The sequence below is a fragment of the Acomys russatus genome, chromosome 2 (assembly GCF_903995435.1).
Source record: "Acomys russatus chromosome 2, mAcoRus1.1, whole genome shotgun sequence".
In the NCBI taxonomy this organism is placed as follows: Eukaryota; Metazoa; Chordata; class Mammalia; order Rodentia; family Muridae; genus Acomys; species Acomys russatus.
In genome coordinates, this window is record NC_067138.1 from 2,219,936 (window position 1) to 2,238,291 (window position 18,356).

Sequence of the window (18,356 nt, forward strand, 5' to 3'; positions counted from 1 at the left end):
TGACATGGCTGAGACTTCAACTCATTACCACAGACTCCCCACTACCACATACTACCACACATATCTGTGTATGTGTGTGTGTAACAAGGAAATAAAACCTAAGTATGTGTTCAACACTCACCATGTCTAAGACCATGTGGTAGACTTCACAGTTTAATGGGGAAGGAGGTAAGGGTCCTGCTCCCCTATCCTGCAGAAGACAAAGACTCATCTATGGAAAATAACAGCAATATCCCCTCTAGCCAAAACCGTGCTATCTGTCACAAAACCAAAACAAAACACAGCGTAAGTGGAAAAGCAGTCAGTGTCTGAAGAGCAAACCTTGTTGTGAGACTAGAAACCTGCTGGGATGTCAGATACACCTGAAATACCATCAGGAGAGGATGGAGGGTGGTCAGAGGGTCTAGGCCAACCTAAGCTACATCCAAGCAACAGCCTGTCTCAAAGAAAATGTTATTTTTTCCAATGTATTATTTCACCATTTTCCAAAGTGACACAATTCTTAAAAAGTGTTTCCAGAATTTAGAGGTTTGTTAGAACACTAAGTGTCGGGTGCCATCACATACTTACTAGATCAGAGGGAACTTCTGTTTTGTTTTGTTTTGTTTTGTTTTTTGAGACAGGGTCTCTCTGTGTAGCCTTGGCTGTCCTAGACTCACTCTGTAGACCAGGCTGGCCTCGAACTCACAGCTATCCTCCTGCCTTTACCTCCCGAGCCCTGGGATTAAAGGCACGCGCCAGATATAGCATTTTTAAAGATGTATTTTTACCTGTGTATGTGTGTGTGTTTGTATAAATGTATGCCTCATGAATGAAGGTTTCTGCAGAGGCCAGAAGAGGGTGTCAGATCCCCCTGGAATTAGTTGCAAGCTGCTGTGTGCTGCTGGGACTCAAATCAGGGATTTTCTGCAAGAGTAGCAAGTACTTTATTATCTATTTTTAGAGTTTTTTTTTTTTTTAAGACAGGTTCTCTCTGATCCAAACTGACACTTCCTCTGTAGACCAGGCTGGCCTCAAGCTCAGAGATCTGCCTGCCTCTGCCTCCTGAGTGCTGTGATTATAGGCATCTGCTGCCACCCCCAACCAAGAACAGTGAGACTCTTAACTGCTGAGCCATCTTTCCCAGCCCCAGATACGGCATTTTAACAAGACCCCCAAGGAACGTATGTGGACTCTAAGCTTGAGAAGCACTGACTGGAAGCAGCACTGCTGCCATTTACAGATATACGAAGGAAGTGAGCCTGAGAAGAGACTCGCGCAAGTCACCGCTGGAGAGGAGAGGACAAGGACAGCAAGCCAGCTTCCTGAGTGAGTAAGCACCTGAAAAGTGGATGGGAGTGAGACAGCCAAGGAATGGAAGACCATTTGCAGGGAAGTCAGTAAGAGCCCTGAGGGGAAGCCTGCAGCTAAGCTTCGGACCCGCCCAGGGTCAGCCAGAAAAGCCAGCTGGTTCCCACGGACACCCTGGCCAGAGCCATGAGTTAATTTGGGGAGCTACCTTGAGTCCCTGCACAAAAAGTTCTATACATCATGGTGAAATGACTCCTATAAGGAGTGCATAATGGGGGCTGGAGAGATGGCTCAGAGGTTAAGGGCACTGACTCCTGCTTTTCCAGAGGTCCTGAGTTCAATTCCCAGCAACCACATGGTAGCTCACAACCATCTATAATATGATCTGATGCTATCTTCTGGCCTGAAAATGTACATGCAGGCAGAGCACTGTATACATATTAATTAGTTAATTAATTAATTAATTTTTAAAAGGAAGGTCACAATGGATTTCACATTTCAGCTCCGGTTCTGCCTCCCCTTTATGGCTAAGCATGAGTTCAGGTGACTGAACTCTGCTTTTATGGTCTACGACCAGATAATAGGCCATTATGGCCACATACCTGTAAGGCCAGCAGCTGGGTGGCGGCAAACAGGAGGATGGTGAGTCTGAGGCCAATCTGAGCCGTAGAGCAAGACCCAGTGTCTTAACAACAAAACCCAATTGCTTCCTACTGACAGGAGGGCATCTTAGCTTCAAAGTGGTGGGAGATTAGATTTAGTTTTTAAAAATCAATAAGAACAAAGGATCTAGGGCAGCTCAAAGCTTTTTTAGTATCCACACAGAGGGAAAACAAGGTTTCCCACCCACACGGCGAGGCACACAAAGCACCAGTAGAATAAGAACAAACTGTACGGCAGAGCAATTGGGCGACGGCAATGATTTTAAAACTCAAATCAAAGGAGATATCTCTGCTTTTGTGGGGTTCAGTTCGAATCCATTCTAAAGTAATAAGAGTGAAGCATGAGCCACAAAAAGCCTGTACCCAGGCCTGTACCCACACACATCCATACACATCGGAAATGAGAAAAATCGTTTTTTTGACTCTGAAGTGGCCAATGTCCTGGCTGGGCATTGCATCATTTCCTCAAAGCTCAGTTCCCTGTAGCCTGAGAGGCAGTATTGTCAGCTATGAAATCAGATAACTCAGTGCTACAGTTCAGAGCACCGTGTGCTTGATCAAAGTCAGGCGCCCTGGGCAGTTCAGGCCACAGAGGCCCTCCCTCGTCAGCCCGAGGCCTGTTCACTGACAGGGGACACGCATCAGGGAACCCTTTGAACTGGCCCATATTCCTGATTCTCACAAACCTGAAAGGGTAAGGAAGGGAGTATTTTGGTTTGGTTTGGTTTTTTTGTTTTTGTTCTTGGTTTTTTGTTTGTTTGTTTGGTTTGGTTTGGTTTTTGGTTTTTCGTCACAGGGTTTCTCTGTGTACCTTGGCTGTCCTGGACTGACTTTGTAGACCAGGCTGGCCTCAAACTCACAGTGATCCTCCTGTCTCTGCCTCCCAAGTGCTGGGATTAAAGGCATGTGCCACGACAGCCCGGTTGTTTTGGTTTTTGATGCAGATTCTTACTGTATAGCCCTGGAAAGTATAGACCAGGCAGGCCTGTAATTCAAGAGATCTGTCTGCTTCTGCCTCCTGGGTGCTGGGATTAATGGCATCAGTAATCATACCCAACAGGAGGGTGTTTTGAGTGCGTACTTTACTCAAGAGCTTCGGGCATCTCAGTGAGCACTCACCAGTATCTGGCAGTAATATATCTAAAGATGGATTTCTAGTCTAGGCTAAATACCAAGTCCCTGTAGTACAACCAACCATTCGCCACCCAGGTCCCTCCTTACAATGTTGCATTTCACAGCTGGTGATGGCACAGGACCCCTGCCTGGCCATCACAGATGTATTCATACACTCACTGGCCATGAGACTAATGATGTTGGTCCTGCAAATTTTTTATTCTTCCGAGTCAGGGTTTCTCTGTGTAGCCCTGACTGTCCTGGACTTGCTTTGTAGTCCAGGCTGGCCTCGAACTCACAGCGATTTGCCTGCCTCTGCCTCCCAAGTGCTGGGATTAAAGTGTGCGCCACCACGCCTGGCTGGGTCCTGCAATTATTATGGAGCACCATTAAACGTCTAATTTGGGTTGACTGCATTCTGCTAGGAAGCCTAGTCTAAAGACTTAGGACTTGAAGCCAAAATCTACAAAATTCCGGGGCACCTTACCTGGCGAGCAGACTGCAACCACCTAAGCATTATCAATCAGATAGCGTCTTTTTTGTCACCTTCTGACACAGACCGCTCCGGCCCACTTCTCTTTAATCACACTCAGCTTGAAGCAATTTCCACACCAAGTGATTGTTACTTCACTGGTGATATTAAACATTCAATGGCGTCAGACTGGCCTCTGATGCCCCTCCTCATCTATAAACATGGAAGTCATGCTACCTCAGGGACTTGTTCGGCAGGCGAGAGATGCCCAGGAAGTGGTTAACACTGATCCTGACACACAGCAAACACACAGCAAATGGTAGATTTCCTTTCCTGTGATGTCTTCCTAAATCAAATTCCTTCCACTTCCTCTTTACCACCACATTTTAAGCCACTTTTCTTAGCAACTTATGAAGGGGGAAAAGAAAAGTCTGAAGCGCAGAAAGAATAGAGCTGACTGCCCACTTCCTTGGCCTGTGATTAGCTGCTCACTAGCAATGGTGGCCAAGGACTTTTCTTTTTTTTAGAATTTTATTTTAATTATGTGCCTGTTTGTAAGTATGTGTGCACTTGAGTGAAAGTGCCTGAAGATGCCAAAAGAGGGTGTTGGGTCGCCTGGAGCAGGAGTTTCCAGGTGCTGAGAAAAAGCAGGGACCACTCTTGATGCTGAGCCATTTCTCCCGCTCCAGCAATCTTTATTGCAACTGGGGGAAGCAGGTTTCTAGTTCCTGACAAGGGAATACATTATTTTATTCAGAACAGGATGATTAGAACAGCACTGACAGCAGGTATTCAACCCCTTGGCCCTAAGTTTCTTTTTCTTTTTCTTTTTTTGGTTTTTCAAGACAGGGTTTCTCTGTATAGCCTTGGCTGTCCTAGACTCACTTTGTAGACCAGGCTGGCCTCAAACTCATAGCAATCCACCTGCCTCTGCCTCCTGAGTGCTGGGGTTAAAGACGTGCGCCACCATGCCCGGCCAAGCTTAAGGTTTCAAAAGCCAGCCAGGCCCAGCGTGTCTTTTCCTCTCTGCCTCTGCAGCTCTTGGGCTGCAACTTGCAGACCAGTCGTGAGCTCCCAGCTCCCTCTGCAGCATCACACCTGCCTGCCACTATACCCCCGCCACAATGGTCATGGATGGACCCTGAAACCCTAAGCTCTCAACTAGATGCTTTCTTTTATAAGGACTCACAGAAGCCATCAACTATCAATAGCTCCTCAGCTAACAGTGCAGGCTGTGAGCCTCTCCACACTCCATACCAGAATATCGATTGCTTGACTCCGTGTAGATAACCCAGCTGTTGTGGGCTCATGTGTACACATGTCCTATCTTATCCAGAAGACAGTATTTCACCTTGGTCTCCCCGAACTCTGGCTCGTACAATCTTTCTGTTCCCTCTTCTGAGACGTTCCGAGTCTTGTGGGGAAAGTTGGTCCTTATCTGTAACCCTGCACAAACTTCCAAATGGATCAAAATCTCCATGTTAGACCTGAACCCTGAAAATTCACAAGGAGAGTAGGGGTACACTTCAGGATATACTTAGATAAAGATTGTCTAAATGGGGCCCCAGTAGCTGACAACCAACACACAGGACCTCAAACTACTAATCAACTGACGGAGCAGCCTGCAGAATGTGGGGGAGATCTCTGCCATATACATCTGACAGAGAATAGGTCTCTAGAAAAACTAAACGCCAAGAAAACAAACTACTCAACTTAAAAACTGGCTAATGGAACTGAATAAAGACTTCTCAAAAGAAGAAATACAAAGGCCAGCAAGGTGGCTTAGAAGGCAAGGGCAGTTGCCATTACATCTGACAACTTGAATTCCATCATTGAAACCCATCATTGGAAGAAGAGAACCCTCTCCTGAAAACTGTCTTCTGACCTCCACACATGTACCCGTGTACACATGTACACACACACACACATACATACACACCACTGTAATGGAGGAGGAGGAGGAGAAGGAGGGAGGAGAAGACGAGGATGAGTACCAGGCATGGTAGCATGTGTCTTTAATCTGAGCACTTGAAAGGTAAATGCAGGTGGATTTCTGTTAGTTCAAAACCAGCTTGGTCTACACAGTGTGAGATACACAGTGAAATCCAGACTATCAACTGCATTTCTATTGCTGTAGTAAAACACCATGACCAAGGCAACCAAAGAGAGTTTGTTTGAGCTTACAGCTCCACAGGGTGCAAGTCCACAGTGGTAGAGTAATAGCTGGAACAGCAAGTGGAGAGCTCACATCCTGATCTTAAACCACATGCAGGAAGCAGAGAACATGAGTTCTTAAATTCTCAAAGTCCACTTCCAGCGACATACTTCCTCCGACAAAGCCAGACCCCTAAACCTCCCCAAACAGTGTCACCAACTGGAGACCAAGCGTTCAAATGCCTGAGACTACGGGGAACATATTTAAATTATCACACCCAGTTTAAAAAAATAAACCTTAAATACAAATGTCTAAGATACACACACACACACTCTCTCTCTCTCTCTCTTTGAGGTAGTCAACATTTGCATTAGCCATCAAGAAAATGCAAATTAAAACTACTTTGAAATTTCATTTATCCCAGTCAGAATGGCTAACAGTAAGAAATCAAATGTTGACAAGGATGTGTGAAGAGAGAAGCCTTCCATCACTGTTGTTGGGAAAACAAAATGGTGCAGCCACTATGAAAACCACTGTGGAGGTTCTTCAAAGAGCTAGAAATATACCTACCACTCTGACTCTACACCCTACTAGAGATAACTGCTCATCTGTGTTCACTGCTACCCTGTTGACATTAGAAAGGACATAGAAACAGCTTAGATGTCCATCAATAATGAAAACATGGTACCTATATAAAATGAAAGTAAATAGAGAAGCCTGAAAAAAATGATACTAAGTGAGGCAACCCAGACCTAGAAAGACAAACACTATATGTTTTCATTTATATCCAGATCACAGTGTTGAGTATAACGTGTGTTTAACTTAAAGTACCTGCAGGACCAGCTGGATGATCTATGGATAAAGTGCCTGCCAACCCTGCCAACCCGGAACCACATTAAAAAGCAAGGCTGATGACTTAAGTATTTCCCAAAGAGGCCATCCCATTCACCATGAAAAGTGCTCAGTATCAGCAATAACCAAAGAAACAAGTTAAAGCCACAATATATATAAGATTTCTTTATTTATTATGTATGTATAGAATATTCTGCCTTCATGTACACCTGCAGGCCAGAAGAGGACATCAGATCACAGTACTGATGGTTGTGAGCCACCATGTGGTCGCTGGGAATTGAACTCAGCACCTCTGGAAGAGCAGTCAGTGCTCTTAACCTCTGAGCCATCTCTCCAGTCCTCCATTTCTTGAGGTTACAGTGTTTACATTGCTATGTCCCTCACAACTATTTACTGAACTATACATCTGTGGCCCCATCTGTATGTATTATCTTCAGAGTAAAAAACATTCAAAAAGATAATGAAATAAATATACCGATTCTTAGAAAAAAATGAAAGCACAGAAAAACTGTCATTAAAAAAAGACAAAAACAAAAAAACTTGTAACAACCTTTTGTTTGTTTTTGAGTTGAGATCTTGCCACACTGACTCAAACTCATAGGCCCAAGCAACTCTCCTGCCTCAGGCTTTCAAAAGCTGAGGCTGCCTGGCCACAACCCTCTGGTTTTCATTTAAAACTTTGCTTCCACCCAAAAAAAAAAAAAAAAAAAAAAAAAAATTTTTTTTTTTTTTTTTTTGCTTTTTTGAGACAGAGTTTCTCTGTGTAGCCTTTGCTGTTCTGGAGTCGCTTTGTAGACCAGGCTGGCCTTGAACTCACGGTGATCCACCTGCCACTGCCTCCCAAGTGCTGGGATTAAAGGTGTGCACCACCAACGCCCTGCTCTTCCCAAATTCTTAATAGCACATATACCAAATACATTTTCACTTTCAGTAAAGCATATTTTCTTTTTCATTTTTCTTTAAATATGGTCTCATATAGCCTAGGTGGACCCAAACTCTTGATCCTACAGACTGTTGGGATTACAAACATGTACCACCCCCAGATTAAGCAGGGGGTGTCTGCAGTTGTCTAACCTTTTAGGACTGTAGTTCTTGGGAACAGATGCATGCTTTGCCAGGAATCTCACAAAGACCCCTCTTACACTTGGAAAAACAAGGCTTTTAGAGCATACCCAAAGTCCTAAATTGGCATCTTATTGAAAATCTCCATCACTGAGAACCTTTGCTTAGGTAAAACCCTGATGACAAAGCAGAATCAGCTGGCCAACGGCACTTGGGTTAAGCTTAGGGAAAAGAAGAAGATAGAGCCCTTAAAATGTAGATGAAAGGCTTGAAAAGAGGTGAATCTTGGTGACCTGTGGTGGCCCGGAAGGCTAGAAGAAGCCAGGCTAGCAGCACGCTCAATGCAAGGCCCAGCAAGTGGTGCTCTGGGAACACAGAGCTAAGCACATGAGTGTGAACTAAAAAAAGCTCTATCCCAGGAGTGCAAGCAGAGGATCTTGCTGGCAGGGATCCTGGCCCCAAAGCGCACTGGGCAGCAATTACTACACATCCCTGGACTGTGCAGGGGCATCACAGAGCTGTCAGAGATAAGAATCTGATGCAGCACTCACTGTCCCTCTCCTCTGAGAGTGACAGGAAAGACTCCTTTGGATTATAAGAGCCTCCATAGAGTTTACAGGTCTTTTGTTTTGTTTTGGTTTTTTGTTTTTTGTTTTTTTTGTTTGTTTGTTTGTTTGTTTTTTGTTTTTTTGGTTTTTCGAGACAGGGTTTCTCTGTGTAGCCTTGGCTGTCCTGTTTTGTTTTTTGAGACAGGGTTTCTCTGTGTAGCCTTGACTGTCCTGGACTTACTCTGTAGACCAGGGTGGCCTCAAACTCACAGCGATCCACCTGCCTCTGCCTCCCGAGTGCTGGGATTAAAGGCGTGCGCCACTACCACCTGGCAAGCTTACAGTTCTTACAGAAGAAGGCTCTGAGCTACTTGGGGAGGCTGCTTGAAAAAAATAAAGCAACAGGCGACTGCATCAGTGCCCAACTTGCACCAATTATGCACACGGGTTAAACAGCTCAGCTGAAACAGACGCATCGTAAACAGGTGTTTCTCTAGTCTCCCTTGATGTTAACAACCCCATTATGTCAGGTAAGCAGGAGAACAAATCACCAAGCTCACAGGAAAAGCAGCAGCTCGCTCATAGGCAGCCCATGATAGGTGACTCAGGAGGTCATCCATTAAGGCAAACTCAAGAACAACTGCCACTGCGCTGCCTAGTATTCCTGTGACTGAGGCCCATTAAACATGTTCCTTTCGCATCTCTTTGAAAAGCAGGTGAGGCTTTTTTTGATGTCCCTCTGCCTCTGACAGCTCTTGCTGGTTCATTTGCCGCTTCCCAGAGGTCCACCCTCCTGCCCCTCACACCTGGCAATGTCCTCAGTTTTGTGCCACAGCACACCGTCGTCGTCGTCGTCGTCGTCATCATCATCATCACCACCACCACCATCAATGGGTTGAACCAAAAAGGGTTCTATAATCTCTCAGGCCAGGGCCTATCTCTATTTTATCTGTTCTTATTCCATCCCTCTTCACACTGTCACTTGTTGAAGGAAAGGAGGGGGAAAAAAAAGAAAAAGAAAAAGGGAGACTATGTCTGCACTGCAACGGAAAAACAAAACCAACCAGAAAGCAGGATTTGGTGGGTGCTTGACTGGTGGTTGGCCACACAGCTACTGGTGCTATCATGAAAATGTAATTCCCCCGATAACCATGGAAACCAAAACGAAGGCTCCATGGTGAGGGCTGCTCTCTTTAGATATCTAAACACAACAAGAGGCCAGAAACCACGGAGACAAAGAAATCCAAGCATTCCAGGCCAGAGGAAATCCTCTCCTAAAAGCTCCAACAAAGTGCTATTTTTCTCTGGCTCTAAATCTCACCAAGGTTCCACCAGGGCTGGAGGCCTGATAGGGATCAGGAAACAGTTCAGGCTTCTCTTGTGTGCTGGTCCCCTGGGGCCAGCTGCTAAGAGGCAAGCCCTGGGAGCTGGAACGTACTGTTATCATAAAACATACTACGAATCAACAGGGGGACACACAGACATACACACGCACACACGCACATGTGTACAAAACAGACTTTTATATAACCTCAAACTAACATAGCTAGCTAAGGAAACAGCTCCACTGGGGAAGACACCATTGCCTGGCTCACAGCTCCCTGTAGAGGGACAAACATGCCGCCAGAATAAACCAACAGTTGCCTTACAACATAGGAAAGCTCAAGCATTCTTTCTGCTACTAGGGCCAACGGTGTTGAAGTCTTAGCAAAATCAAAGTCCTGGCCTCATACTTGGTCCAGTGCGGGAGACAACTGGATTACATGGGTTCCCAGTCGGCTTCCAGACGACAGGTCAATCACCCTACTGTGCTTTTTTTTTTTTTTTTTTTTTTTTTTTTTTTTTTTTTTGGTGGTGGTAGCACATGCCTGGCACTTTTCTTTCCCCCTCAGAGGGAATCTGATACCCAGCTGCTCAAGTAAATTAGCGTTCCCATCCTGCCTGACTCACTCCGTAGGAACAACAGGTTCATATGCCAATATGAAACAGAAGGCAAAGGGGGGCCGGGAAAGGAGAGGTTTCTACAGCCAAAACGGCACTGTTTTCAGGATCATATGCACAGTGGACGGTGTCTCTCTTGGAGTCCTCCCTAGCTTGCCTTTTTAATAATGTCCATATGAGAGCACTCTCTAAGGACCCCTCTGGCTTGCACCATGCTCAACACTTCATACAGCAGTCTCCGGCCGAAGTATTTATTCATCTCTCCTTTTAACAGAAGCACCACCGACGTGGCTCAAGGTTGCTTGGCTAAAGGGTAGTGGAACTAAAAACCAACTCCGGAGTTCTGGCTCTCCAAACGGCTTTGCCATCAGTTCTTCGGTGCACGGGGCGGGGGGGCGGGGAAGGAGGGAGGCCGGGCAGGGGTTATCCCTCCTCCTTCAAAGATTTTAGAAACCGAGTCCCCGCGGCTTGCGAAAACCAGACCCATAGGGTGCTCGACTGTACACTGCCACTTGCTCCTGCATCCCAGGTGAAGGCTCGCAAACCGCGAAATCGAATTAATTCTTTCACACAACTGAAAAGCCCTGAGGCTGGAGGCGACCTCGGGTGGTCCCCGAGGTGGGGGTAGGAGTAAATCGAGGCACGGCTCTCCCGGAGCTCCGGCGGCCGAGGCCCCCACGTCCCACACTGCCCCAGGCCGGGTCCCCGCACGCCAGCCACCCGCTGGGCCTACGGCGAGACCTGGCGGCCGGTAGCTGGAGCATCGGCGGGCTCCCGAGAGGAACCCGCGCCTCTTACCTCAGGGAGCGGCGCTGCGGGGCCGCGGCCGCGACGCCCTGGAAGCCGCAGGGCTGCCCAAGGACTGCGGCGAGCTGCCAGGGGGACTTCAACGCGAACCCCGCCCCCGATCGCTGTCACGTGAGGCGGGATGGGGCTGGCCTGCCAGCGCATGGCCGTGAGACTAGGGAAGGCGGAGCGAGCGGGGCTCCTCCGAGGGCGAGCGTGGCCTCTTGAAGGAGTAGCAAACGTGGGCGGCCACTGCGGGAGGCTCCCCGAGGGAGGGGCGTGGGTGTCTGCGCGGATGCTTCCCAGCACCACTATAGACCAACAGCACCCTGGGCTCCGGGCGCATGAGCACAGAGGAGCTGAGTGAACCCTGCGAACAAACTGACCCTGGCTAGAAGTCAGGAAGGACCCTGGGGCCATGGATAGGTAGTGTGGAAAGCCCTCGGCCTAACAAAGCATGACGTATGTAAATAAAGTGTAATAGCTGTTGCGCCAACTGCTAGTTACCAGCCCATGAAAGCAGTGATGGCTCCTGTTCTGAGAGGGTAAACACGAAAAGCTAGTTAAGTCCATATGTATTTAAAATTATGTGAAGCGGGCTGGGCGTGGTGGCGCACGCCTTTAATCCCCGGCACTTGGGAGGCAGAGGCCGGCTGATCTCTGTGAGTTCGAGGCTATCCTGGTCTACAAAGCGAGTCCAGGACAGCCAAGGCTACACAAAGAAACCCTGTCTCGAAAAACAAAACAAAACAAAACAAAGTATACATACACACACAAAGTGCGTGAAAAGAGCTCTTTGGTTTAAAACTCATGAAAGTAGCTATACGAAAGATGGCAGAGAAAGCCAGAGTGAGAAAGTTCATGCGCCAAGGGAGGCAAGACTGCCCCTTGGAGAAGTGAAAAGTGTCGTATTTTCTTTTTTAAAGAATGTTCTTATTCTTATGTGTGCGTGTGTGTGTGCACCTGATCTATGTGCACCCCATGCATACAGGAGCCCCTGGAAGCCAGAAGAGGAAGCTGGATTCCCTGGAACTTACATAGAGACAGTTCTGAGCCGCCAAGCAGACCCTTTGCAAGAAGAATAACCGTCCTAACTTCTCAGTGGTCCCTCCAGCCCTGTACCCCTCCCCGCAGCCCACTCCACCCCGAGGTCTTAGATCAAAGAGTATTAGAGGCCAACAGTATTTCATAAGCCATGATGAAAGTTTTCCTTTATGGACATGGAAGCCGTTGAAGGGGTGGAGACTGCGGGCGTTTGTCACTGCTACCTGTGGTAAAAAGACAAGTAAAGAGACTGGAGCCCCGTAGTGGTCCTGGATATTCATTTGTTTAAGCCCCTAACAAAACACCTAGGGAAAGACAGCAGTTTAAAGACCAGTCAGTTGTCCATCAAGCCCACAGATGCAGTGGAAAGCCCATGTTCACGTCAACTCAAGCACACAACAGGATGAGCTCATACTACAAAGAACTTGGGGGTGTGGCTTCCTTTTGGAGAATGGCAAGCCAGTCACATGTGTAATCCTTTGAAAAGTGTCCCATTGTATAAAACCAGCAGGCCGTATATGGATTTCAATAAGTTATTAAAATCATGAATTCCTGAATTTGTGCTGTCAAACATTATTGATTTGGCATTTCTGTAAAAGAGGACTTCCAAGGAGAACAGCAGGGGCTGTCTACCAAAGCATTGTGTTGTCTTTATCATCAGTGCTTAAGGTATCATGTGCAACGTGAGGGCTTTCACTTTTTTTTTTTTTTTTAAGATTTATTTATTTGCTGGGCATGGTGGCACATGCCTTTAATCCCAGCAGAGGCAGGAGAATCACCATGAGTTGTGAGGCCAGCATGATCTACAAAGTGCTATCACCAGGACTATCACACAGAAAAACCCTGTCTCAAAAAAAGATTTATTTATTTATTTAATATACAGTATTCTGCTGAGATGTCAAAAGAGAGCACCAGATCTCATTATAAATGGTTAGAAGCTACCATGTGGTTACTGCGAATTGAACTTAGGACCTTTGGAAGAGCAGTCAGTGCTCTTAACCTCTGAGCCCTCTCTCCAGCCCCTTTACTTCTTTAATCTCAGCACTTGGGAGGCAGCAGAGGCAGATGGATCTCTGTGAGTTCAAGGACAGCCTGATCTACAAAGGGAATCCAGGACAGTCAGGACTACAAGAGAAACCCTGTCTCGAAAAACCAAAAATAAAGTAAATGTCAAAACTGTGTTATTTAAGGTTTATTTATTTTTATTTATGTGTATGTGTGCTCTGGCTGTGTGTTTGTCTAATGTCCAGGAACAGCATTCATCAGCAGTTGGTTGTCTTCCTCTTCTTACTCTCACCTGTCTGGTATAGGCCTCCCCCCAACCGTTAGTTAAATGTTTTTCTGCTTTCAAATGTCTGTTGACTTTTCTCCTTCATTTGACTAAAGTGGCTTGCTATCTTAGCAGCCTGGCACATAATTCATATTTACGACAAATGAATAAGGGAACACAGTCTCCTCAGCCATGAACACTTTTGCTTTGTAGAAAGATTAAACTCAGCAGAGTCCTGACATCCCTTTTGGCTGCCTGCGGATTTTAACTTTCTTTCTTTTTCTTTTTCTTTTTTTTTTTTGTTTGTTTGTTTGTTTGTTTTTTGAAACAGGGTTTCTATGTGTAGCCTTAGCTCTCCTGGACTCACTTTGTAGACCAGGTTAGCCTCAACTCACAAAGATCCGCCTGCTTCTGCCTCCCTAGTGCTGGGATTAAAGGTGTGTGCAACCATGCCTGGCCCCTCAACTTTCTTTCTATATGGGGGGGGGGGGCGACTTCACCACTGATGAGCTTGTTGAGATGATGAGCTGATGAGCTTGTTGTTATGGAAGCTGAAACTAGGTATTTTCTCTGTCTTCCCATGTAGTTCTAATTCCCCATACAGAACTGAGGCCTATGTACTACATAACATCTTTGGAACATTATCTGAAACTTGACTACAGCATCACCAGGAACCATGAAAGCTGTGAGCTTGCATCCCTGAGTAAGCGGTGGTACCTAATGGTCAACAAACAGTGATGGTGCAGTTGCCTGCATCCCAGCCTGATTCTCTAGATCTCCTGGTGATCCCAAAATTCCTTTAGTCTTTTTAAATAAAGTATTTCCTTACCCCTGCCGAAATTTTTGATGTTTGCAGCTAAAAATTCAGACTCACATAATTTATATTAAGAAGCTAAAGCTGTTACCCAGGCCTGTGAACTCCGATTCTAATGTTCTTTCCGCATGCATAGCTCCGTGTTCCAACAATCCACAATATTTACATTATGCATTGCTGTCTCTGTATCAGTTTCTTAACAGAATTTTTACGGAAGTTGAAAATATACATTTTGAGTGGCTGCTTGGAGAGTCACTGCCAATGGAACATCCAGTTTCAAAGACAGAAATATCACTGTGCATCTGTTGTATAATTCTCCCTCTCCTAGTATGTGTGTGTACATATTTCTTCGTGCATGTGCATGGGAGGGGCCCAGAAACCGCCGCTGAGCATCACTCACTCTCTCCTTTATCTTTTCTCATACAATATGCCTGGCTATGGTTTTCCCCTCCCTCTCCTCCTCCCAGTTCCTCCTCCCCTCCCTTCTCATCTGGGTCTACTCCCTTTTCTCGCTCATTAAAAAAAAAAAAAAAGCAAACAGGTGTTTCACTAAGGGATGATAAAAATATAACAAAATAAGATATAATAAGATTTTTAAAACCTATCACTGGCCGGGTGTGGTGGCGCACGCCTTTAACCCCAGCACTAGGGAGGCAGAGGTAGGTGGATCTCTGTGAGCTCCAGGCCAGCCGGGTCTACAAAGCGATTCCAGGAGTCCTCCTGAACTTGGACTAATGTAGACAATTGCCTTCCTCCCTCTCCTCCCTCCCCTCCCCCCCCACATTCTTAATCCTGAACCTAAATAACAACTACTTAGTCTCCTGGGAGGGGCAACAAAGCGAGGTAGAGGAAAGAGCATGGTGTTTGAAACTTTGTTTCCCTTTGCTTTTGCGCCTGTTTGTATGAGTGAGTGTGTTGGGGGTGGGGTGGGTCAGAGGACAACTACCAGCAGTCAGTTCTCTCCATCCATTTTGGTCCTGGAAATTGAAATCTGGCCTTCAGGTTTGGAGGCAAGTGTCCTTACTCCAGAGCCATCTCACTGGACAGAAAGTCTGTTTCAATACTGTAATATATATCCTTTTAAATTATCTCATATTAAAAAAAAATTTATTTATTTATTTATTTATTACACATGCAGTGTTCTGCCTGCATGCACACCTGCACACCAGAAGAAGGCACCAGATCTCGTTATAGATGGTTGTGAGCCACCATATGGTTGCTGGAAACTGAACTCAGGACCTCTGGAAGAGTAGAGCTCTTAACCTCTGAGCCATCTCTCCAGCCCAAATTATCTCATATTTATACCAATAAAGACACGGGAGGTGTGAGGATCGGATCTTACCAGAGGGCCTGGGACAGAAGAAGTCACTTAGTCACAGAGCCATGGCCTGTAGCGCCATGGTGGAGTCATGTAGTTTTCCCCCAGCCAATCTCAGGGGGAGACAACACACACACACACACACACACACACACACACACACACACACACACACCAGCCAATCCTGGTTAGAATCACATAACCACAGATGGGATTCCCCTAGAAGCTTTTAAAACAGCCTGAAAGCTAGAACTTGGGTCATTGCTGCCATTTTGAACGGATGGTGTTGGAACCTGCATGCTGAATGGTTCTGCAGAATAAACGCTCTTCACTTTTACATAGTATTTGAATCTGGGGTCTATCTTCAGTGATTTTCGTATCCTTACAGAGATATAAACCTAAGTAAAACCTGCTAGCTCAGCAAGGTAACTTTATTCTCTGAACTACATTCACAATAGCTAATTACAGGCCTGATTCTACAACGAAACTGCTAGCTCTTTAGAAATCTCTTTCAGGCAGGCGTGGTGGCCCACGCCAAATGCCAGCATTTGGGAGGCAGAGGCAGGCGGATCTCTGTGAGTTCAAGGCCAGCCTGGTCTACAAAAGTATGTCTAGGGCAGCCAGGACTACACAGAGAAACTGTTACGCCCAAATTTTGAGAGACTCCCCGAACAGACCACCGCCAAGTCCAAATACAATGGCCAGAAAGTCTTTATTGTGGATTTGATATCGGGCCACTCCTCCTATGCACTGGCACAGCAGATGCAGGGAAGTGGCCTCAAGTCTCAAATGAGAGGGTTTGTTTGTTTGTTTTTAAATAGGTTTTAGACAACGAAATGGGTTTTAGAGTATATGATTGGATGATATTTGGGCAGAAAAGCTGCAAGCAGGGAATTACAAACCTTGGTGTTTCATGGGTGAAGGGGCGAATTGGCCAATAGAAAAGATTGGTTGAAGCAGTCATGGGGCATTAGGAACTTTGGCCTGGCTTCACCAAATTGGTTGTTGCTGTGTGTCAGACCACCTGCTGGTCAGCTTGACCAGCGGAGAGTATGTTTGGACTTTCCCAAGGTGAGCTGATTGTGTTGCTAGGGAATATTTTTCTGTTTAGACTAGTTTGTGGTTTTTCTGGAATCTGGTTTCAGCCCTTGACTAGGTTTAACACAAAACGGAGTTTTTTTGTTTTGTTTTGTTTTGGTTTTTGTTGTTGTTTTGTTTTTTTCAAAAGAAAGAAAGAAATCTTTTTCTCTCTGCGTCCTTTTACCCAGCTAGACTACCTTTCTTTTGAACTCCTCCAAACCCAAGAGAGTTCCTTAGCTCGTTCCTAAAATACTGTTTTACCTGTGTCCTGCCAGCTGCTTCTGTATTGCTCCTGCAAGCCCAGAGAGAAAATCCCTATCTCTTGCCTGGAGCTCCTTCCATGAGGGCTCTTCCAAGGCAAGAAAGAGAGCCCTCAAAGGAACTCTGTAGCTCTGCCCCTACACCTTTGGCAGGCTGGACCACAGCACCATCGTGGGGGGAGGTGGTAAGCCCTAGCCAAGTCAGTAGGGCTGGAACCATTTCACCTTTACGGTGGGGCAGCTCAAGGCCACCCAGCTGACTTTGCCTTGGGTTAGAGAGCAAAGACCACAAGACCTCTCCCAAACAACCTGCCTTAAAATAGGAACTTTCCACTAGGTAGTGGTGGCGGTGGCGGTGGTGCACACCTTTAACCCCAGCACTCGGGAGGCAGAGGCAGGTGGATTCCTGTGAGTTCCAGGCCAGCCTGGTCTACAATGTGAGTCCAGGACAGCCAAGGCTACACAGAGAAACCTTGTCTCAAAAAACCAATAAATAAATAAATAAATAAATAAAAAGGTGGATGGTAAGCAGGATGTGGTGACACACGTCTTTGATCCCAACACTTGGGAGGCAGAGACAGGCAGATTGAGTTTGAGGCCAGCCTGGTCTACAAAGCAAAACCAGAACAGCCAAGGCCACACAAAGAAACCCTGTCTAAAAAACAGCAGCAGCAACAACAACAAAAGGTGGGTGGTGGTTTACTGAGGATCCTTGTACAGTGGAATCTGGAACCACAGTGCACACAGTAGCCAGCAGATGCCAGCTTGCGACTGACTCCTTCACAGTGAAGCATGGAAACAGAAGCCAGCACATTTCAGAAGGCCTGGGAGGCTTCTGCTCTTCTGCTTTACAATTCTCTCCAGCCTCGCTGCCCCCATCTTCTCAGGTACTTGTCGGCTTTCTCTGCCGAGTGCTATTGGTCCAAATCTTACTGTATCTTCCAGAGTCTTCTCTGCTTCTTCCCCAACCAAAGAGAACCCAGGCTCCTCTTTCCCATCTTTTCACAAGCGCTTGCACTTGTTTCTCACAGGAATTTATATAATGAAGTAACCAGAAACGAAATGACAGAGGAGAAAAAATATAATGTCTGCTGGACTCCATAAGATGTCGTCATGCCGGGCCTGGTGGCGCACGCCTTTAATCCCAGCACTCGGGAGGCAGAGGCAGGCGGATCGCTGTGAGTTCGAGGCCAGCCTGGTCTACAAAGTGAGTCCAGGATGGCCAAGGCTACACAGAGAAACCCTGTCTCAAAAAACAAAACAAAACAAAAAAACAAACAAACAAACAAAAAAAGATGTCGTCTCTTTTTCTTTCTTTCTATGTTTTTTAGAAACAGTGTCCCATCATGTAGTTTTGAACTCATGTAGATAAGCCTCTTGCCTCTGCCTCCTAAGCATTGGGATTAAAGACCTGGCATGTGCCTCTTTAAAAAATTATTATTTTCGGGGCTGGAGAGATGGCTCAGAGGTTAAGAACACTGACTGTTCTTCCACGGGTCATGAGTTCAATTCCCAGCAACCACATGGTGGCTCACAACCATCTATAATGTGACCTTATGCCCTCCTCTGACCTGCAGCTGTACATGCAGGCAGAGCACTGTATACATAATAATAAATAAATCGTTTTTAAAAATTATTATTTTCCAGTGCCTGAGAGGCAGAGGCAGGCATATCACTGTGAGTTTGAGG

General features: G+C 46.2%; 1 protein-coding gene across 1 annotated transcript in view; it reads right to left on the minus strand.

The window, feature by feature from the left end:
* Positions 1-11,118, minus strand: part of Fbxo10 (F-box protein 10) — a 51,376-nt gene extending 40,258 nt beyond the window's left edge. The window contains exon 1 of the mRNA XM_051157529.1: positions 10,894-11,118. Coding sequence (XP_051013486.1) covers positions 10,894-11,046 — 153 coding nt within the window. The 5' untranslated portion in view covers positions 11,047-11,118. The remainder of the gene's footprint in view (positions 1-10,893) is intronic.
* Positions 11,119-18,356: the final 7,238 nt, after the last annotated feature.